The sequence below is a fragment of the Tamandua tetradactyla genome, chromosome 4 (genome assembly GCF_023851605.1).
Source record: "Tamandua tetradactyla isolate mTamTet1 chromosome 4, mTamTet1.pri, whole genome shotgun sequence".
In the NCBI taxonomy this organism is placed as follows: domain Eukaryota; kingdom Metazoa; phylum Chordata; class Mammalia; order Pilosa; family Myrmecophagidae; genus Tamandua; species Tamandua tetradactyla.
The window spans coordinates 145,562,889-145,586,567 of NC_135330.1; the positions used below are offsets into that span (position 1 = coordinate 145,562,889).

A 23,679-nucleotide genomic window follows, 5' to 3' on the forward strand; every position below is an offset into this window, starting at 1 on the left:
TATTTTATCCCAGTTCAGAGGATTTGGGGGCCTAGTCAAAAATCAGTTAACCATAGATTTGATGGTCTATTTCTGCACTCTCAATTTGATTCCATTGGTGAATGTTTCTATCTTTGTGCCAGTACCATGCTGTTTTGAGCACTGTGGCTTTATAAAAGGTTTTAAAATCAGACTGTTAATCCTCCCACTTTGTTCTTTTTTAGGATGCTTTTAGCTATTTGGGGTCTCTTTCTCTTCCAGATGAATTTGGTAATTAGCTTTTCCAAATCTTCAAAGTAGGTTGTTGGAATTTTGATTGGTACTGTGTTGAATCTGTGGATCAATTTGGGGAGAATTGATATCTTAACTATATTTAGCCTTCCTATCCATGAGCAGGAAATGTCTTTCCACCTATTTAGATCTCCTTTGATTTCTTTTAGTAATGTTATGTAGTTTTCTGCGTGCAAGTCCTTTATGTCCCTAGTTAAGTTCATTCCTGAGTACTTGATTCTTTTAGTTGCTATTTTGAATGGATTTTTTTTCCTTAACTGACTCCTCAGCTAGGTCATACCTTGTGATTAGAAATGTTACTGATTTTTGCACATTAATTGTATATCCTGCCACCTTACTGAATTTGTTTGTTAGCTCCAGTAACTTTGCTGTAGATTTCTCAGGATCTTCCAAGTATAGTATCATATCATCTGCAAATAATGAGAGTTTTATTTCTTCCTTCCCTATTTGGATGCCTTTTATTTCTTTGTCCTGCCTGATTGCTCTGGCTAGAAGTTCTAGCACAATGTTGAATAATAGTGGTGACAGTGGGCATCCTTGTTTTGTACCTGTCTTGTATTAGGGGGAAGGCTTTCAGTCTGTCTCCATTGAGTACGATGCTGGCTATCAGTTTTTCATATATTCCCTTTATCATATTGAGGTAGTTACCTTTGATTCCTATCTTTTGGAGTATTTTGATCAAAAAGGATGCTGAATTTTGTTGAATACTTTTTCAGCATTGAGATAATCATGTGATTTTTCCCTTTTGATTTGTTAATGTGCTGTATTGCATTAATTGATTTTCTTGTGTTGAACCATCCTTGCATTCCTTGCATAAACCCCACTCGGTCATGGTGTATAATTCTTTTAATGTGTTGCTGGATCTTATTTGCTCATATTTTATTGAGATTTTTGCATCTATATTCATTACAGAGATTGGCCTGTAGTTTTCCTTTCTTATAGTATTTTTACCTGGTTTTGGTATTAAAATTATATCAGCTTCATAAAATGAGTTAGGTAGAGTTCCTTTTTCCTCAATTTTTTGGAAAAGTTTGAACAGGATTAGTGTTAGTTCTTTCTAGAATATTTGATAAAATTCCCCTGTGAAGCCATCTGGCCCTGGGCTTTTCTTTGTAGGAAGATTTTTGATGACTGATTGAATCTCTTTACTTGTGACTGGTTTGTTGAGATCTTCTCTTTATTCCCAAGTCAATGTAGCTTGTTTATATGTCTCCAGGAATTTGTCCATTTCATCTAAGTTGTCTAGTTTGTTGGCATATAGTTGTTCATAGTATCCACTTTTGATTTCTTTTATTTCTTCAGGGCCTGTGGTTACGTACCCCTTTTCATTTCTGATTTTGTTTAGTTGCATCCTCTCTCTCTTTTTCTTTGTCAGTCTTGCTAGTGGCCCATCAATTTTATTGATTTTCTCAAAAAACCAACTTTTCATTTTATTGCTTCTTTCTATTGTTCTTTTTTTTCTCCCATTCATTTATTTCTGCTTTAATCTTTGTTATTTCTCTACTTCTATTTGCTTTGGGCTTTGTTTGCTGTTCTTTCTCAAGTTCCTCCAGGTGTGCTGTTAAGTTCTTGATTTTTGCTCTTTCTTGTTTCTTAATATAGGCATTTAGGGCAATAAATTTCCCTCTCAGCACAGCCTTTGCTGCATCCCATAAGTTCTGATAAGTTATATTCTCATTTTCATTCATTTCCAGATAGCTGCTGATTTCTCTAGCAATTTCTTCTTTGACCAACTGTTTGTTTAAGAGTGTGCTATTTAATCTCCATCTATTTGTGAATGTTCTCATTCTTTGGTGATTATTGAGATCCAGCTTCATCCCATTGTGATCATAGAAAGTTCTTTGAATAATTTCAATGTTTTTAAATTTATAAGGACCTATTTTGTGCCCCAGCACGTGATCTCTCCTGGACAATGTTCCATGAGCACTAGAGAAGAATATATAACTTTGTGCTTTGGGGTGCAGTGGCCTATATATGTGTGTTAGTTCTAATTCATTTATCAAGTTATTTAACTTCTCTATTTCCTTGTTGATCTTCTGTGTGGTTGCTCTATCTATAGAGGAGAGTGGTGTATTGAAGTCTCCTACTATTATTGTTGAAACATCTATTGCTCCATTCAGTTTTGCCAATATCTGTTTCATGTACTATGGAGCTCCTTGTTTGGGAGCATAAACATTTATGATTGTTATATCTTCTGGATGAATTGACCCTTTAATTAGTGTATAGTGTCCTTTGTCTCTTATGATGTCTTTCTTTACTTTTAAAGTCTATTTTGTCCAATATTAGTATAGCTACTTCTGCCTTTGATTACAACTTATGTGGAAAATCTTTATCCATCCTTTTACTTTCAATCTATTTGTGTCCTGTGTCTAAGATGAGTCTCTTGTAAGCAGCATATAGCTGGATTATGTTTCTTAATCCATTGTCAATCTGTATCTTTTAATTGGTAAGTTTAGTCCATTAACATTCGAAGTTATTACTGAAAACACATTTGTTGATTCCATCATCTCATCTTTTTTATTTGTCAGATCTATATATTCTTTTCCCTCTTTCTCTTTGTATTCTTTAAGTTACCCTTAGTGGTATTCTTCAATTCTGTGGTCTCCTCCAGACCTCCCTCTCCTGTCTTTGTTTTATAGCTGGCAGAACTCCTCTTAGTATTTCTTGTAGAGCTGGTCTCTTGTTGACAAATTCTTTCAGGACTTCTTTGTCTGTGAAAATTTTAATCTCTCCCTCAGTTTTGAAGGACAGTTTGGCTGGGTATGGAATTCTTGACTGGAAGTCTTTGTCTTTCAGGAACTTGAATATATCATATCACTGCCTTCTCACCTCCAGGGTGCTAGTTGAGTAGTCTGTATTCAGTCTTATTTGGGTTCCCTTGTATGTAGTAGATTGTTTTTCTCTTACCACTTTCAGGATTTTCTACTTCTCTTAAACATTTGACAGACTGATTAGTCTGTGCTTTGGGGAAGGCCTATTTGGATTTATTCTGTTTGGAGTTCATTGGGATCCTTTGACTTGTATTTTTATGTCCTTTATGAGGGTTGGGAAGTTTTTCCCCATTATATCCTCAACTACTCTTCCTAACCCTTTACTCCTCTCTTCTCCTTTTGGGACACCAATGATTCTTATGTTGTGTACTTCATTTTGCCTAACATTTACCTGAAATACAATTCAGTTTTTTCCACCTTTTTTGGCATATGCTATTTTGAGCCTTTGAAGTCAGTTATCCTGTCCTCTATATCACTTATTCTTTCTTCTGTCTTTTCATACTTGGTGTTGTGTACCTGTAGTATGTTTTTTATTTGGTCAACAGCCTTTAATCTCTGTGATATCCACTATTTTTCTATTTATCCTTTCAAATTCTTCTATGCTCTTCTACTGTCTTCTTGATCTCCTTTATGTCATTTGCTATCCCTCTTATTTTATTAAGTGGAGTTGTATGAACATCTTTGATTACTTGTTCCAAAGTCTGTGTCTGCATTGTGATATGCTTAATGATCTTTTGTTGTCTTGTGGCACATAAATATCTTGATTGATTTACTTTGAGAGTTGATTTCTTTCAGTAGTCTAAGGCCTTGTGTTTGTGGGATGGTTGTGCAGCAGGGAGCAGGGTACGGGGTGGGGCAGTCAGTGTGGTGATTTGTTTCAGGGCAGGTATAGGCACAGATTGGGAATGTTATGCTGCTGCTCATGAATGTGAGTGCCCAGTGTCCAGGAAGGATGTAACTGTGTGGGTGCACCGGTCTGGGGGTGTATCCCTGGTATGCGCTGTTCTAAGATATGGATCTCTTTGTGCACATTCATAGAGCTGTGGCAGCAGGTCGGCATTATGCCTTCATGAATTGGGGGCAGATGTGACCCAGCTACGCAGGTTAGCAGTTTCTCTGAGCTGGAAAGTGTGGCTGAGGGCCATGCGCGTGCACAGTTTTAGGACTGCTATAAACTGAGGTTCCCTGAGCTGAATGATGTGATTGGGGGCCTGTGCACATACGTGGGCCTAGGAGTGCCATAAACACATGTGCAGAGCTCAGCGAGTGGGGGGAGCAGGGTGAGGCTGTATGACATCATGGGCAGGGGGGTAGGAGGAGCCTGGGTATGGAGGTTAGTGCCACAGCCTTTATGCACTGGCAACAGCCTACAGGGAATAGGTAGGGGAAGGTAGTGGTCAGGAGAGGTGGGTTGGGCTGCACTTGGAGTGGGGGTGTGGGGCAGGTATGTGCACTGGGGGCTGATGGGGTGGGGGCTCCTGGACAGCAGGGAATGGGAGCAGGTGACGGGGTTCAGGCACATGGGGTATGGAGTGAGTCGCTGGTCACGGGGCTGTGCTGGTGAGGGTAGTGAGTTCAAGGTACACAGCCCAGCTTACTTCCTAGTCCCAAGCTCCTGTCAGTGCACTCCTGCAGGCTCAGTGCCTCTGCACCAGGCTCCAGCTTTCTGCCTCTCAGTTCCTCGGCCTCTGCAACCAGGGCTGCCGCATGTGATGCAGAAGGCTCTCCCAGGTCAGCCTCTCTCCTGAATCGCCACCTCAGTCACCCTCCTGCCCCTTCTCTAACGTTTCCATAGAGCAGGACTCATCTCTAGCTGCTTTATTTAGCCATCTTCCTGGAATTTTGATAGTACTTTGTATCCTTAAGAATATTAATTTTATGAGCAGGAGTCCATTTTCTGCTAACATATATAATAAATTAATTCATTAGGGGAGCCTACAGCTTATTTATAATCCACTATTCTTGACCATGAGAAGGGAGATTTATAAGAACCGGAGTTAATTCCAAAGTTAGAACAGAAATAAAAATGGACAAGTATCCTCTAGAATTGTGGAATTGAATAACGCTGGGACCCGGACTGCTGCTTTTCCCCCAAGTGGTCACTGTGTCTCCTGTCGCATCACCACACTCCTACCAGCTGCCATTTATCCTATACTTTTTCAGTGAAGCCACAACTGTAGCCAGTGTGCTGTGAGTTTTATTTACACTAACTCATTCATTCTCACTACAACATTATGAAATTAGGTGATTTCCAGTTTTACAAAACAAAGCTTAGAACAGCTGAATAACTTGCCCAAGGAAGAAAGAGGAGAGATGGACCTGTCTCCTGCCTCCTGAACAATGCTCCCAGCCAACAGGGTTCATTACAAAGACTTTTCCAAACTCACAGAAAAAAAATCCAAAAAGAACAGGAGCTATCAGTGTTATATCAAATACATAAACAACATACCAGAGGACATTGATCTCACAAAACGGTGTCAAATTAATGCAGCCCAAGACTTAAGAACCTAGTAGTCCCATTTATCTTCCTTATCATGAAGAGTGTATTCAAGTTTTGGGTTGACTTCTCATGTTTCTGACCCAAAAAGCCTGAATAAAATCTCTAATCAAACATCTAAGAACTAATTTCCTCTGGGGCTGGTGACTTGGCCCCATATCTTGACTCTTTCACAAATTAATTAATTGACCTTAGAAAAGTCACTTGTCCTTTTTGAGCTTCAGCTGCTGCCAGGCAGGATTTTGAGATCTGAGTGAGATAATTCATATGAAAATACCCAAAGTCAGTATCTGTGATACAAAGTTAATACTCATTTAATGTTAGCTGAATGTGAATATAAATCAGTTATTTATTTTCATACCAGAGTTCTCAATCCTTCCAACCAACTCTTTCTTATTTCTCTCTCCCAATGTAATCCATTCTCTCATACTTGAATGTATGGATCAGATAGTTCAATGCCAGATTTCCAGTGTCTCATATGTTTCAGATAACTAATTTAAGATTATATACCAATTCTTTATATTTTAATCTGATATTTATTTCCTAAAATTGCCTTGTAACAAAATTAACATCTATACATACATATATATATATATTTTTTTTTTTCTTATAGAGACCAGGACCTAAAAATCTTAGTTGAAGTAAATTCTAATGTGTCTGCAAAAAAGAATGGAAGGGGAGATTTATTATAATGTATTTTCTTTGTTATGAGTTCCATATGCACTTGCATAAATTATATAGATTTAGAAGATTTTGGGGGTGGGAGTCGAATTGTATTACAGAATTTGACGAGATCAAGGTCAAAAATCACAACTAAATAATGAAGTATAAGTAAGGAACTATTCATTTAATATGATTTGAAATACAAAGAGCTGCAGTATAGCATACCTAATAGCTGGTGTGGATAAAATTACAACATTATAATTCTGTTAGAATTTCTGACTCAGGACCTGCTGCTCTCTCGCTTAGTGTAAAGGGCATCATGGAAATTCAAAGCTTTTCACTTGGGCTGTGAAGATTTATTTTTACTCCTCTTGCTTGGTAGGTTTTCAGCAGTGCAGAAAGCACTCGGGAATCTCTTCCTTGGATACCGAGTGCTAAAGGAATGTACAAAGTCAATTCAGCTACAAAACAGGACCTAATTTTGAAAGTTTTTTGTACCACAGAGAATGTTGGCTTTAAATATTATTTGCCTTTATAAGGAAGGTAGGATAGAAACTCTACTCCATTGTTTTACATATGGTTTAAATTAGGAAAACATTAATAATTTTTTTTTTAAACAGCAATTCTTTCCCTTGCATTTGAAGGAACTCTACAAACAATGTTTCTTTCTTTCTTTTTTTTTTTAACCTTCCTAAGGAGTAACTATCTCCTGGTTTTAAAAATGTTGTTTTATGTGAAGAAATTATTTTGTGTTTATTGTAATGCAGATAATGGAGAAGCTGCTAAAGGAACTGGCTCATTTATTTTTTCCTAATGCCTTCAAAAGGCTTTTGCATCTAATACATAGTTTTTGATCTCTTAATTCCCCACATGATCTCCTATCCTCATTCCCCTGATCCCAAGAAAGCCATTGATAGAATGAGAGAGGATATATTCTCAGTATGATAAAATTATCTTGAAAGAATATTCACTATATTGGGTATAGGGCTGGACTTACAAATAACCAACCTGACTGAAGTATTTTTTTGACAAGATTAAGGTCAAGAATCACAAGTAAATGATAAAGTATAAGTAAGGAACTACTCATTTAATACGAATTGAAAGGCACTCAACTTTTGGTAGGGCTTGTTAGTAAAATGGGGTTTTAATCAAAGAGCTAATGAGAAGATGGGAATTCAAGAGCTGGAACGGTGGTATGGCCAGCCCTCATTAAGGCCTGAAGTAGAAGATTGTTCATCCTCAGCATCAGAGAGCCCCAAATGTTAGTGCAATTCAGCTGCACCCCTGCTCTTTCTCCTGCTCCTCCCTCTACCTACTAGCTTCGTTATTCTGTACTCTGTATCTCTTTGATAAACAAGTCTTACTTCCTCCCAGTTTCTTCTTCCTCATATCTCAAGTTTACTATACTTTTCATGTCTTTTTTGCCACCTTCAGCAAAGCAGTGGGTGTGGCAGCTTGCATAGAAGAGGGTTTCTGCATGGAAAACACCATGATGGGCCATATGCCTCACTCACTCTCCATTTCTTTCATGCAGTTTTAATCTGTGCCTGATGCTGACGTAATCTAACTATCACATGTACAATCACAAATGTACCCACTGTCTTCCCAGAGGGTTGGTGATCAACATCACATTTAGTTAATACATCCAGAGATTTTGACTACCCATCCCTACCAAAGCATTTGTTGTCCCTTGTCTTAGTTTTCAGGGCTGCTATAACAAATACCACAGACCATTTGGCTTAAACAGCAGGAATTTAGTGTCTCATAGTTTTGGAAGCTCTAAGTCCAAATTCAAGGTGTCAACAAGATCATGCTCTCTTTGAAGTTTGTAGCATCCTGGCGGTGGCTTGCCAGCTGTCAGTAACTCAATCTTTGCCTCTGTCACATGGCTGTCTGTTTCCTGTCTCTTATTCCTGTGCCCAAATTTCCTGTGCTTATAAGGACTCTGTAACATTGGATTAAGGTTCACCCTGATTCAGTTGGCCTCACCTTAACTAATAACATCTTCATAAATCCTACTTCCAAATAAGGTCCCAGTCACAGGACCTGGGGTTAGGACTTGGCTATGTCTTAGCAGGGACAGAATTCAATCTATGAAAGCCACTCAGTTCTGTTTCAGTCATTTCTACTTCAGTTCTATGAAATCCCATACAGCTGTGATTTCTTGCTGTTCTGCTATTTACAAACTAAATAATAAATATAACTGCTACTCCAGCACCACTGAAGCAACTGCAATGAAAATTCTCATTTGAGAAAGAGTAGGAAAAAAAAAGAAATCTCTGGCCCAATGTCTGGACCCCTGCATTCTGGCTACAGAAAGGAAAATTCACTTCATTCTCAAAATGGGTAGTATTTTATAGAAGAAAACATTCACAATCAGAGATTGAGACTTGATCAGGTTCAGGAGGTTAATAAATTATTAAACTGGAAAGAATCCAGTTTCTGGCTTCAAGTTCTCTGTTTATTTTTATTTTCGTACAATATGGTAACTTTTTTTACATTTAAAATTTGTAATTTTTACAAGAGCTCAAGACATGTACAGTTTTATAGAAGTAAATCTTAATATATATAAATAGTCAAATGGCAAGCCTTTTATTCTTTATGCAAAAAAGATTTACAAGGTTTGGCAATGATACGGATATGTTGCAATTCTCCTATGCTATCTATTTTCAGATTTCTCAGGTTAAGATAACATCACAATATAAATCTAAATAAGAGTCCTAGGTAAATCTGCTAAACTAAGACAATTCACTTTATGAATGTCTTTATATAATCACCTGCATGCCCAAGAAAATATATGTTTTCTAATTGATTTATTAGAAATAACCCAGTGTGTTTTTATTTGAAATCTAAATGATTAAATCTTTTTTTTCATGGTTTCTTAAATATTTTATTTTAACATATTTTCAAACTTACAGGACAGTTTAAAAAAATAATACAAAACCCATTAAAGTGAAGTCCAACATAGTACACTCTGGAATACCCAGATCCACCAATTTTAACATTTTATCACATTTATAATGATGAAATCTTTCTCTTCAAGAGCAGACGTGAGTGAAATAAATTTCATAGAGTTATTTCAGAAATTTTAAGGATGTGTAATATTTCTTAGTCACATAAAGATATGGTAGCCATGCAGTTTTGAAAGAAAGTTTTGATTTCTATTGAGTGGCAGATAAAAGGATTGTTTTAATAACTTCTCTAAAGCATAAACTTATTATCTTCAGGTAAGCAAATTTTCCAGGTGAATTTTTACTGCAGGAAACATTTCTCAAGTGTAATTTCACTTGAATTCTATAAGATTAATAGTATATTTGAATTTGTGTATAATTTAATTAAGAAATAAAACTATGATCATTGGAGTGGAAGCTACTAGTTAGCAGTTTGTTTCAATGAAAGATAATTTCCTCATAATAAAGCTGGCAGGCAACAAACAAGCTGTGTCCTGAGGCATGAGCTCTGCATCGCATGGATTATTCAGGGCATCTGGGAGGAATATTGCGGCAGAGCTTCCCCTATTGGATTGGTTCCCAAACTTTGGTGTGCGTCACAATCATCTGGTGGGATTGTTAGAACAAAAATTTCTGGGCCTCTTCCCCAGAGTTTCAGATTCAGTATGTTTGAGGTGGACTCAAAGGCTAGTGCCTTTCTAACAAGTTCCCAGGTGATGCAGCTGCTGTCATTTCAGGTCACACACTTCGAGAACCACTGCTCTACTGGTTAAGACTTGGGTTTGCAGTGGTTCTCAACCTTGACATGAGACTCACAGGAGGCTTGAAAGAATCTCAATGTATATTTGTAGGAACTTTCCACTTGATATTTTGAGAACATTCACAGTTTCGACAGCTGATCAAATGGTATCTAAGTTAGGTTTTAATACTTAGAATTTAAGAACTTTACTATCTGAATATGTATATTTTTTCCTTGTTGCCTTAATTTTAAATTGGTTTATGAAACGTACTGTGCAAACACAGGTTTTACAATGATTATATGGATGCTTTATTTAAATATGCCTATGGTTAGGCTAACTGAGATATCTATTTCTGGTGGTTCAAAGTGCATTGCTTGTTTTCCTAAATAAAAAATATGTTTAAAAAAATAAAAAATAAAGAATCCCAGTGTCGAAGCTGTCCGCCACACCAATTAAATCCGAAGATCTGGATGTGGCACCCAGACAGCATTTTCAAAAAAAGTGTGGGTTAATCAATTGATAGCCAACATGTTGTCTCTCCAACTCTGTTAATATTATTCTCAATAGTAAAAATTAGTGTTACCTCTTATTGGCATCAACAGAATTTCCTTGATAAAATCTATCACTGTTTCATGAAAAACAAAGACTTGGTACCTGTTACAGACCTGAGGAAGCTAAATGACATAGTGATTTAATGGAGGGTAGTATTCTGGATTGGATTCTGGAGTAGAAAAAGGACATCATAGGAAAATCTGGGGAAATCTGAATGAAATTCGCTGTTTAGTTAATAGTATTGCACCAATGTTAAGTTCTTGGTTTTGACAAATATGCCATGGTTAAATAGGATTTTAGCATTCGAGGAAGCTAAGTGAGACATATTCAGAGCTCTCTATACTATCTTTGAAACTTTTCTCTAAATTTAAAATTATTCCAAAACTAAAAGTTTATCAAAAATATATATCACCCTCCAAACCAACATACAGGGAAAAATACTTCAGAGTTTGTCATATTACATTCCAGATTCACTTACTAGCATTTATTCAGAATTATAAAAATCTGATCTTTCATGAAGCCTTGATCATAATTCTCATTATACACACAACTAAGAAATGCACTGTTCGCAAATTGTATACATCTTCTCATTATTTTATATCATTTTCACTCATCTATATGCTTTGTGAAACAGCTCTCTTAAAAACCAGAAGATGATTTTCTGTATTCCAGTGATAATATTTGAACAAATATTTTCTCTTTCTTTGAAAACCATGTGGAAATAGAAGGAAAAGCCTTTTTGAGCATGATAAGGCCTGATAAGATCTAAGCCTTTTTGGTTTTCATGTCTCTCCTATATCAAAGTTTACAAATATGGAGGGGGAATAGGAGCAAAATCTTTCACTATATTGACATTAAGAACTTCCTCTGTTCCATAGGTGAAAGCTAAATATGCCTGCACTTTGTTAAACGTAGTGACATTTTAGATTAGTGGAAATCTAGGTCAGAGTTCTTCTACAATCTTTATAAAGTATTACTTTCCACCAAAGACTAAGTGGAAACTGGAATTTTCTCAAAAACAACCCCTGGATTATTTTCATTATACTAATAGAGTTTCAAATAGAGTGCATATGGAAGCTTAAAAAATATAAAAAACCTCTGATGTGAAATGTTACTGGAACAAAATTTTGATGATCTCCTCCCTTGATAAAAAATGTATTCTAACCCTACAGTTAGATAACATAGCACATGAGTATAGAATAAAATTACTAAAATAGTGCTTTCTGGGGAAAGAATAAAACAGTACAAGTGTGTGTCTGTGAGGAAATCAGAAAAACGAAAAAGGTTTACTGTCTGTAAAATAATGTTAATGGAGCAGAATTTTAATAAAACAAATAACTTCTAAGTGGCTTTGATTTTAAGAGCCAAATATCACGTTGCTTTTTCAGACTAGATGGTCAAATCAATGGATTCACCAACACTCCAAACAACCAGTCTACTGGAACCACCGCCTATTCTTATGAAACCAGAAGCAATATCAGGTACAGTAAAGTAGTCAGTTACAAAATAAATGACAGGACTATTCTCCTTGTTTTTTAAACATCCCACATGCAACCTGAATTTGTCTTTGAAATGTAGAATGTTCTAATTTGATCAGGGACTGGGTATAAACAGGGTATTGAATTAGCCACTGGTCTTTGTGGTCTTTTTGCATTGTTTGGTAAAAATATTTTTAAAAGATAAGTGCTGTTTTGCATTATTCTAACTCCTCAAAAGGAGAAAATAAAATGCAGCATCTTAAAGGTGATGATTCTACTTCATAAAAAACAATAATAATAAGGAACGGGATTTTTATTTTAAAAAAATAACTCAAAAGAAGAATGGCCATACCAACTTTTCCCAAATTCTTATTATTAATAAAAAGAAGGATCTATTTTTGCTGTTTTATATAGAGCATGTTCATGACATTTGATTTTTTTATATTCTTTAGGTAAATCTATAAGCTTTATTAAATCACATTGTCACCCTGATAGTTAATTAAGGTCCATTCTTGGTTTGAGGTTTGTGGGTAATGTTGTGGTTTGGAAATATGAATGAGACATCAGGGAAACAGATATTAAAACACATTACACAAATACTCCAAATAATCCTCATGCTCTACCACAGATTTCCTGATAGGCCAATTTTCATAATGAGCTAGAAGTAGGCCAAAACAGGAGTTCAGAACAAAGTGGGAGACACAAAATAAATAAATTTTGTAAAAGTGGATTAATGCAACTTTAACATTTATATTTCAAAACATATTTCAAAAGAAATTTATATAAATATATAGAAGCATCATTTTTGCATTAGATTGAATAATAGCCTTGTTGTTTTTCTTATCTTTGTGAATAAACTTTAAACATGAAGTGATATGTTTTTTATTACAGCTCCGATGCTGGAACCAGACATACAGAACCAAAAGAAACTGTTGTGTATACTAGGACATATGTGGAGAATAGGTACCAAAAATCTAATTCCAATATTTTACTGTACCCATTTTCTAATTCTGAAATGATCTATGTTTAAGAAGAGATGCTATTATTTTTAGGTATATTTCTCTTTCAAGTAGAATACCAATTAAGAGTATATTGAATTCTTGAGTGTATAGTTCTTTATACTATTTTCAATACTATATAGTTGATAAATAATAATCATTAAAAGGACTAAATAGTTTTTTGATACGACACAAGTATATATATATATATATATATAATAGGGCGGGCACTTGAAAATTCTCACATAAACTTATATGATATACGGTAGACTTTCTAAATTACAAAAATATTCTTAATATGCTAATTTGGAGTCCTGTGTTAAATGGTTCAATCTGCCATTGTTCACCTCTAACCTAAATAAAGGGATATACCTTTCAGTAGAGACACCCTGGCCCTAATCACAGGAAACTGATGTCCCGTCCAATGTGTTACCTGGAATGATGGATGTTGAAGAAGATGCCAGCCAAGATCAGGGATTCTCAGTACTTTAGGGTTTCAAGGAACAGGAAAACCAAGAGTAGCCTAGTTGTGGGGATAACGTAATTGTGGGGCATACAAATGCATAAATACAAGACATGTTCTAATCAGAGTCCATTTCAGAGAGATCAAGGAGCAGAATACCCCACAGAGGGAAAGGGCCCCGTTTGCGGGGGCTCCAGCAAACTTTCAGAAATAGTTTCTCAAACCCACACATAATTTCCTTTGTAAAATGTAACCTCAAGATTGATTTATCTTGTTAATCTAATTCTCACTTTGGTGTGTTCAAGCCAGTGATTTCTGCTGTCTTTCAATTAAACTAAGAGATGAAACATTTCAGAGAAAATTTTAAAGTAGCAAATAGTTACTAACTCTAAAGAAGCTGGTAAGTAGATAGGTAGTATTGAAATAATACTACAGAGAAAGCAAGGGAATACAAAAAGGAAACAGAATAAAAATAACATACGCATTTGTTCTGTATTTATATAATGACCTCTCTCAAACACTATCATCCCAATGGGATATCACACCAATACATTTTGCTTTTTAAAGAAATAGGTCTCATGGGATCCAATACCAAACAGCTACAACACCGAATAGCTTAAGAAAGAGTGATTTTTCTTTTAAGAATTAAGAATATTCTATCAGACATAATAGTCTAGATTTTAGATTTATTAAACAGATAAAAGAATATTAACTTGATTAATATTAATTAAAGAATGCCTGAAATATTTAACTATGGTGACTATATTCTATTTTTTTTTTAACTATAGTGGTTTCTATAGTTTGTTTTTTTTTAACTGAAGTGATTCCAAGCCTCTGAAATAATATCATGATCATGCTGCATAGGATCATACAGAATGGTGTCTTAGCGTTCTAGTTTGCTACCTGCTGGAATGCAATACACCAGAAATGGAATAACTTTTTAAAAAGGGGAATTTAATAAGATACAAGTTTACAGTTCTAAGGCCATGAAAATGTCCCAATTAAAGCAAGTCTATAGAAATGTCTAATAAAAGGCATCCAGGAAAAGATACCTTGATTAAAGAAGGCTGATGAAGTTCAGGGTTTCTCTCTCGAGTGAGAAGGCACATGGCAAACACAGTCAGGGTTTCTTGCTTATCTGGAAAGGCACATGGTAACGGCATCTGCTAGCTCCCTCCCCAGACTTCCTGCTTTATGAAACTCCCTGGGGGGCATTTTCCTTCTTCATCTCCCAAAGTTGCTGACTGGTAGACTCTCTGCTTTATGGTTCTGCGGCATTCTCTTCTCTCTCAGAATTTCCTCATTCTCCCATCATTCTCAAAAAAACCTCTCTACTTCGTGGTTCTGCAGCCTTCTGGAGCTTTCTCCAAAATATTTCTTTTATAGGATTCCAGTAAACTAATCAAGACCCACCTGGAATAGGTGGAAACATGTCTCTACCTAATCAAGTTTAATACCCACACTTGATTGAGTCACATCTCCATGGAGAAAATCTAACTAAAGTTTCCAGCATACAGTACTGAATAGGGATTAGAAGAAATGGCTGCCTTTACCAAATGGGTATGGATTAAAGCATGGCTTTTCTAGGGTACATAAATCTTTTCAAACCAGCACACTTAGTTTCCCAGCTGCTAAAACAAATATGATACAGTACATTGGTTTATACAACAGGGATTTATTGGCTCATGGTTTGGAGGTCAGGAGAAGTCCAAAATCAGACATCAGCAAGGAAATGCTTTCTTCCCAAAGGATGAGGCAGTTGGAGGCTGTCGGCTGGTGATCCTTGGGATTCTGTGCCTTTCCTGTCACATGACAGTGCACATGGTGGTGTCTTCTTTCTCCTCTGGGTTCTGTTGCTTCTAACTTCTTACAGTGACTTTCTCTGTCTCTGAATTTCATCCTGCTTATAAAGGACTCCATGAATCCAGATCGAAGCTCAACCTCATACAGTTAGGCCATGACTTAACTGATGTTACATCTTCAGGAGATCCTATTTACAGTGGGTCCACATTCTCCAGAATTTGGATGACGAACATGTCCAACCTGGAGCACACAATTCAATCCACCACCAACAGTAATTCTCAAAGTGTGGTCCCTGGATCAACATCAGGATCACCTGGGGACTTGTCAGAACTGCATATTCATTGGTTGCAATTCTAGACCTTTGGAATCATAAAGTCTGTAGGTAGGACCCAGCAATTTATGTTTTAACAAGCTCTCCAGGTGATTCTAATTTGCATTCAAGTTTGAGAGCCTTTAATGTAAGATGTAATATTATGGCCTATCAGGCTAAATAAACTAGGCCAGAAAATTCTGGAAAACTTGGTTGCCCTCTTGTACTGTAATCTAACAAGGATCACTAAAAATGTGATCACTGACAGTGCAATGTAGTATGGAGACCTCAGGCCCTGGAATCAGATTGTGTTTGAGTCCTTGTTGTCATTAACCAATCATGAGGCCTTGGCAAATTTACTTCATGTCTTCATGTCTCAGTTTCCTCTTCTGTAAAACAGTGGTAATGATTGCACATCACACATAAATGTGTGCAAACTCTTACTTAGAATTGTGCTAGTTATATTTCTATGAAGTGGATTCCATATCTGACAGCAGTGTGCCCTGGGGCAGTTTGGAGGGAGAGATAGATTTCCCCTTTAAAAAAAAAATCCCAAATGAAGGCTATAAATTCATCACTCACTATATAAAACAATAGGAACATATTGCTTCCAGTCCTAATATACTCCTAGGTAGCATGTGTATTTGGGAAGCAATTATGAGCAGCCAGCTGGTTAGTGAATTACAGATTTCAAGTGTCTCCAGGAAATAGATGTCATGGCTCAAATAGATGTCCTTGCCTTGCCCAATATGCACAGAATTATTCAGTAGACACTGGGATTTTGAGAAAAGAAAAAGTTTATTTAGGAAAGGCTAGCCTCATGAAGACAGGAGCACAATTTCCTCAAATCTGTCTCCCCAGACTGGAGAAACTTTCAGAGCTCTATGGCATTCAAACAAAGACAGGCAGGTATAGGGTAATAACCAAGTTGGTTTGAGATTATAATGTCACAGATCATCTAATTACTGTGCATGCATAGGGTGATTACTTAGGCTACTGTGCATGACAGGTCTGCTAACCTTGATTAAAACTGCCTTGGTTCAGCAAGATAGTTTAGGAATTTGGAGTATTTAGTTCTGGACTGAACTATATTAATCAATAAGGTGCTATGTGCAAGGGCACCCGACTTCAGGGATGCAAAACCAGGTGAGAGGATAAAAACAGGTAAAGCCACAAGTAGTCTTACTACTGTCCAGTTACTGGGTACAGTTTCAAAATATAGCATCAGCAAAACAAAGCATCTGGGTTACAGTTCAGTGAGTGTGATTTGTGCTATAATTAGGGAAAGTTTTCTCTTAGGTTAACCTTCTTTTTAAATTGTGCATATCTTGGCGGTTAAAGCCAATTAAGGCTGGTCTAGCTGGAGTTGTTAAAACAAGAACTTATCTAGGAGGTGTGTAGGTGGAGATTTCAGAGATGAGAGGAAAAAGAAATGGAAAGTTTTGCAACCTATTTAGGGAGAGTCTGCTGCAGAAAGTTGGGGGTGGAGTCGGATATGAAAAACAAAAGTGGGTCAGTTCTACTCTATAGGCATTTACAAATTAAAATAATTTAAGAAAGGGGACTTTTAAAAATTATACTTATTTTTTTGCTTTTATTCTAAATTATTCTTCCTTGGATGTTTTCAAGTAAAGACAAAAATTTGTATAGTTTTCTCTAAAAGTCCAAGCGTCTATTTCTCCCTCTGAATGGTGCATGTGGAAATGTGCTTGCACTGGCTCATGTTCTGTGTGTTTCATGTCTATGCTAGAATATATATAGTTTTCTTTTAGTAAATAATTGAGGTGCAAGTTTAAATTTCATGAAAAATAATGTCTTTTTCTCACACTTGCTCCTGCCCTACTTATCCCCTTCTCTATTTACTTTGACAGATTTGTCAAGCTGGAGATGGCTTGTGTATTAATCTCTCTCCATATTAAAAAAAAAAGTGCTGGTACATTACCTTGGCATGTGCCATCACAATGAATAATAATACAGCTGTGTGAGGGTGCATGTGGTGTGCTTCCTCAAATGCCTACAAGTAGGTACATTAATACTAGGGAACATAGCTCAATTTTCAATGTCCACTTGTATTATTTCTAGTAAATCACCAAAGGATGGATATCAGGAGACTAGCTCTGGAAAATACATACAAACTGTTTATTCGACCTCTGATAGGTGAGTATGTGTATATATTTTGTACACAAAAGTATATGTAGTATATGTGTGTATGTGTATATATATATATATATTCTTGCTTTCCTTTGTACTTGGTGATAGCTGTCTTAATGGTGATTGTCATAAATGTGTATGAAAAGGGCAAAATACAACTCTTTAACAACCTCTGCATCCAGGTTTGCTTCTCAGATCCCTTTGCTCCTTGCTTTTAATGTGCTTTATTCCAGAAGACTTTCTGCACTTTCCAGCTGCCTCCCAGGCCAGCCCCTTGCTGTTGATGATTCCCAGGAGTCTCCTATACAACCACTTGATTAGCATCTAGGCTTCACTGCTTCACTAAGCTGTGGCCTCAGCCCTCCCTCCTTGCTGTTTTCCAAAGCCAGCTCACCTTACAAACAGCTGCTTGGATATGCTGCAATGACCTCCTCTCACCCTCACCACCCTGCTGTTCCCACCCCCCACTAGCTCAGCTCCCAGGAGTGGGGTCGAGATAAGTATAGATTTAGTGCTGGTCAGTTGGCCCCATTCCAGGCTTTTGCAGTTGGCAATCCTCTTTTGCCATTTGATGCTCAGTGGGGCACATAGGTGACATTCATAAGAGTGTGGCCTGCAGTCTTTCAGTGGAATAAATGAAAAGACACAATTAGCATTTCAACCCAATCACTGGAAACCAGACGTAATGGATGTGTTTGATATTCCACTGATGGTGTTTCTTTATAGCAGGGGCTGGATATACGACTCGTCAAGGATAAGGGCACATTTTTATGCGCAAGCATCAGCTTCTAATGCAATGCTTGGCACTAAGACGTGCACAATAAATATTTCCATAAGAGTGAACTGATATTCCATTTTCTGGGGAAACCTAAACCAGACATTACAGTTACATTTCCTCTGTCACTTTTATAAGATCTTGCCTGTCACTGATGCTCTGCTGAGTGTCTTGTATTTAAGCCACACCTCTTTAAGGAATAAAGCCACTTATACAAGTACTAGACGGATTTAAAAAAATAACCTAGCTTTGACATTTGGTTTTGAAAAGACCTTTGACCAACAGTGTCATTTTATTAAAGATAAAACGAATATCAGAACTATTCCTGGGCTGATATTTTATTATTAATTTAAGGAAGGAAAATATTAGTCATTAAAGTATTCTTGATAAATGATTTATTCTTGATTTTTTCCCCCAAAATAAATAACAAAACTCTTCTTCCACCATTGAATTTAGGTGGGGTTAGGTCTTGGAGAATATAAATCTTGTCAAGAATGGTAGCCTAATATTCGAAGTCTTACAATGACAACAAAAGAGGTATTATAGGGAGTGTGTTGATGACTTTAGACCCTAGAGTGTAGCATATTATAAACCCATTATCTCTGAGTTTACCAACACAGTCTTGAATGAATGTCCATTTTTGGTCTACTGAATGTTTTGAGAATTAAAAATTTATATGTCTGGAGCATAATTTTCCATATAATCTGTAAAATGACATGTGCAAATTAATAATTAAAAACCCTTCTAAAGATAAATAAGAACGCTTCTAGCTTAAAGGGGTACTCAATACCTAGTTTAATTAGGAGAATATGATCATCTTTGTGCTACTGCAGATGACTGTTGATTGCTGATAAATAAATTAATGATTTGGGACTTTTCCTCATATTATTTCTTTGACACCATTTCTAGGTTCCTAGAAAAATGAATTCTACTACCAGAACAAGTAAATCATGAACTTTCTTTGTTTTTATGTACTTTTAAAACTAACTTATTTCCATAGGACTTTATGGAGAATTGCTTCTGTCTTTACATGATGACAAATTTATTTTTTAATTGCTTGTGTCTACATAGGTCTGTCATTGAAAGAGATATGTGCACCTACTGCCGAAAACCCTTGGGCACAGAAACTAAAATGATTTTAGATGAATTACAGATTTGCTGCCATTCCACATGCTTTAAGGTAAGGATGTGTTACTGTAAATATAAAACTGCCTAATGACTGAAATAAAAATAAATATTTAATGAAATATATGGGATGGACTTAAAGGCTTAAAAACACTATCATCTTTATTAATAATGTACTGCTTCATTATTTCTCAGAGTTCTTCAACCTGAACTTCAAAGGCTTGCAATTACCATCGTGGCTTTAGGCGTGGTTGGTTACTAACACATTTATTCACTCTTACTCTAGAAACTTAAATCTTTGAAAGAGATAAACACTTGCTCTCTTGATGAATTTTTTTATAGCATATTAGTAAGTCCTTTTATTGCATAAAATATATAATGAAATCCACAAAGGAAAAGAAATTGTTGAGAAGAGAACTATCAGGTTCTTGCATCATGAAATTAGTGCTGATGGCTTAGCAATAACTGAAACTTAGTGTGCTTTAGAGAGCATGTTTACTTATTCTTTTTTTTTTTACTTATTCTTAATTGTAGCTTAGTATAATAATAAAGTTTATAGTACTAAAGTGCTTCATATATGATTTGTGCTTTTATGTGCTACTCCTTTTAATTCTCCCAATAACATTGGGTGGGTCAACTTTATAATTTTTGCTGTGACAGAATGAAAACTGAACTGGGAGTCAGAAGATCTGAGTTCTAGTTCTGACTCTTCCACCAAATGACTGTATGACCTTGTGCCATCATCAAAATCACCTTGGCCTCAGTTTCCATATATTTAATGTAAGGTTGTTGACTAGATTCAGTAGTTCTCAGCCCTGGCTGCATATTATTATCATTTGAGGCAATAAGAAAAATAATGAAATGTGGCAACCCATCCCAGATCAAATTAAATCAAGAATCTCAGAGACAATTACTGGACATTGGTCTTTTTAAAAGCCCCTTAGGTCATTCTAATGTGCAACCAGTTTGAAACAGTTGTCCCATCTAAGGGTTCTTTTTAGTGCTTGACATCCTATGGTCAATTCCAATGATCTTATTCAGCCAAGTAAATGTAATACTTTGTCACCTGACTGCATCTCCTCCAATCAGCTTCAAGTAGTGACACACAACAGTCAGAAATACAATGCCCCATTTTGAGCAAAAACAAAAAATCCAATTTTATATAAAATTCAATGTAAATATAAGTATATAGAATTATATAGAGAATTTAGAGACATATATAGAATATATAAATAAAGAATTCAATATAAAAATATAATTGGAAAATTGAATACCTATTTAATTATGAGAAAATAAAATTATTTTCTCTTAGTTATTAGAATTTAAAATTACTATCTCTTAGTTATTGGAGAGTTAGTCTGTAGCTCTCTGTTTAAAATTATTGTTCAGAAAACACTTTAAAACAAAAAATTCTCCTGATTAATGCTTTCAGTAAATGGGAATACTTTTCATTTCTTGTGTTTTGAAGGATTCACTTCCACGTTTAACTTAATTATAAAATCGACTAACTGAGAATAAAAATGTTCCTACATTCCCAGGAAAAGAATGTTTATTCTATAGCCATGGTAGTAGAGAATCACTAGAACTGGTTTAAACATACTGAATTTATCTATGACAAGTTACTTCAGTGAACACACCTCCAAAGCCGGCCAATCAGTGACAGCCTCATGCTTTGCAAGTCAGCCAATCAGCATGGTCTCCCTCTACTGCACACACCTCAAAAGCAAATGTCAACCCTGCCTCTGTAACCAGCTCAACCCAAAAGAAACTCTTCCCCCAAACTGTATGTTAAGATCAACAGCAACAAGTTTTGCTTAGTGAGACTGTATTTGGGAGGCAGAGCTCTCCCTTACATAAGTGAACAATAATTGCAGCTTTGTGTTTTTTGTTTCAGATTATCTAGTAGTGATCTTGTCCTTGGCATAACAAATTTTTAAAAAGTTATATCTGCTCCAATGTGAGTTAAGTAGAAATTTTTGGTGCTAGATATACCCTGAAACATACTTCCATAGTAGATAAATGTGAAAATATACTTGAAAATTAGACACATGGATTAAAGACAAGCACCTCACCTTTGCAGTGGTTTCTCTAGAAGCTCTATTTGAGTGTTACTGTGGTGGATAGTACTGAGCCAACTGAGAGGGCTTTTCCCATTTGCTCTAAGAGTTTAGGCTTCTTACATAATGCAAACTTTATATATTGTTTTATTTTTCTTTAGTGTGAAATATGCAAACAGCCTTTAGAAAACCTACAAGCAGGTGACAGTATTTGGATTTATAAACAGACAATACACTGTGAACCCTGTTACTCTAAAGTTATGGGTAAGTGTTAAATTCTGTAAGGAACTATCACTTATGCTAACAACAATGAGCATAAATATTGTTCAAAATGATGTATTTCAGTAAAGTAGAGATATTTTATTAATTATGTTTAGCTAAGAATTCGATAGCTAAAATAGTCATACTATGGTAGTATTTTGTTTTATTGTTATAGAATCAGTCAATGTTGATATTGTCTTCAGGTATCAGACAAGACACAGACACAGTAAGCAACCAGAGGATTTATTCTTTAAAATTTTCCATTGTTTTTCCAAATAAAAACAGACCTTCTCTGCTCAAGTAGTTGTTTACACAGTTCAGTGTCCCCTCAATCAAAGCCCATTTCTGTTAATGAGCTTTTATCCTTGCATTTGAATAAACTTTTTATCTAGTTTGGTTATTTTGTGAAATGCCTTTTAAATGTTATTAAATGCAAAATTAACAGCTAATTCTATGTAATTCTAAATAGAGCATCTAAGTATTTTATCAGTTCAAGGCTAACATTACTATAATTTGGACTCTTAATTAGCATAAATAACATGATATATAGCATAGATAACATAATAAATAACATGAGAGGAAAATATTAAGGACCTGTATTTTTAGCTAACACTTTTTCTTTGAGTTTTTTAACTAAAAAATCAAGCTTTTTTTTAGTACAGCAAGAACTTTTATTTTATTATTTATTTCTGGACCTTCCTAAATACTTTCTTATTTTTATTTTTTAAAGTTTTTTTATGATGAAATATAACATATATACAAAAAAAGTGATAAATTTCAAAGTACCTTTTAACAAGCAGTTTTAGAATGAATTTCAAGGTACTGTATGGGCTACAGTCCTACCACTTCAGGTGGTTCCTTCCAGCTGCTCTAATACACTGGAGACTAAAAAGAAATATCAATAAAATGATCCAATGGTCATACTCATTTGTTAAATGTTATCTTCTCTTATACAATTCCTCCTTCACCTTTGATCCTTCTCCCATTCTTTAGGGATATTTGGACAATGGCCTTTCTAAATTTATCATGTTGAAAAGAGGTTTTGACGTTATAGGGTAGGGGGATACAACTGCTTGATGCTCTTGGAGAGACTATAACTCTGGGTTTCAGGGTTTTTTTGACCTGGGAATCTTCTGGAGGTTATGGGTTTTTGAGAAATAAATAGTGAGTGAAACTTTTATAGCACCTGAGATAGACCCCTACGTTTTCTTTAGGGTTTAAAGGAATACTGCTGGTTGGGGCTTGGCATCCCATGGCAATTTATAATATCTAGTTGAAGTTTGCATAAAATTAGCCTCCAGAATAGTCTCTCAACTCTATTTGAAATTTCTTAGCCACTAATATCTTATTTTGTTACATTTCTTTCCCTTGTTTTAGTCCAGTTGGCATTGTCTCAATGTACCAGGGCCAGGCTCATCCCTGGGATGAGAGACTTACATCCCTGGATGTCATGTCCCATGTAGTGGGGAGAATAATGATTTTACTTGCAGAGTTGGGCTTGGAGAGAGAGACCATATTTGAGCAACAAAAGTAGTTCCCTAGAAGTAATTCTTAAGCATTATTATATGTAGGCTTAGCTTCTCCACTGCAGATATAAATTCCATAAACGCAAGCCTCAAGAGCAAGGGCTTGGCCTATTAACTTGGGAGTCCCTAATGTTTAAGAGAGTATCGGGGCTTTCCCAGATGGAAAAGTTTAATAATTCCATATTCCTTCTCCAGTCCCTCAAGGGACTTTGCCAATAGTTTTAAATTATCTGCCTAACATATTCTGGAATGTATTGGGGTATTACTTTGAGCTATACCGAATTGCAA

At 35.8% G+C, this 23,679-nt stretch overlaps 1 protein-coding gene across 11 annotated transcripts in view; it reads left to right on the top strand.

Annotated features, from left to right (window-relative positions):
- The window catches only part of SCEL (sciellin), a 121,771-nt gene that overhangs the window by 93,107 nt on the left and 4,985 nt on the right, over positions 1-23,679 (top strand). For all 11 annotated transcript variants that reach the window (XM_077158478.1, XM_077158481.1, XM_077158477.1 and 8 more), the window contains 5 exons: positions 11,833-11,925; positions 12,814-12,885; positions 17,579-17,653; positions 19,494-19,602; positions 21,766-21,868. In XM_077158478.1, coding sequence (XP_077014593.1) covers positions 11,833-11,925; positions 12,814-12,885; positions 17,579-17,653; positions 19,494-19,602; positions 21,766-21,868 — 452 coding nt within the window. The remainder of the gene's footprint in view (positions 1-11,832; positions 11,926-12,813; positions 12,886-17,578; positions 17,654-19,493; positions 19,603-21,765; positions 21,869-23,679) is intronic.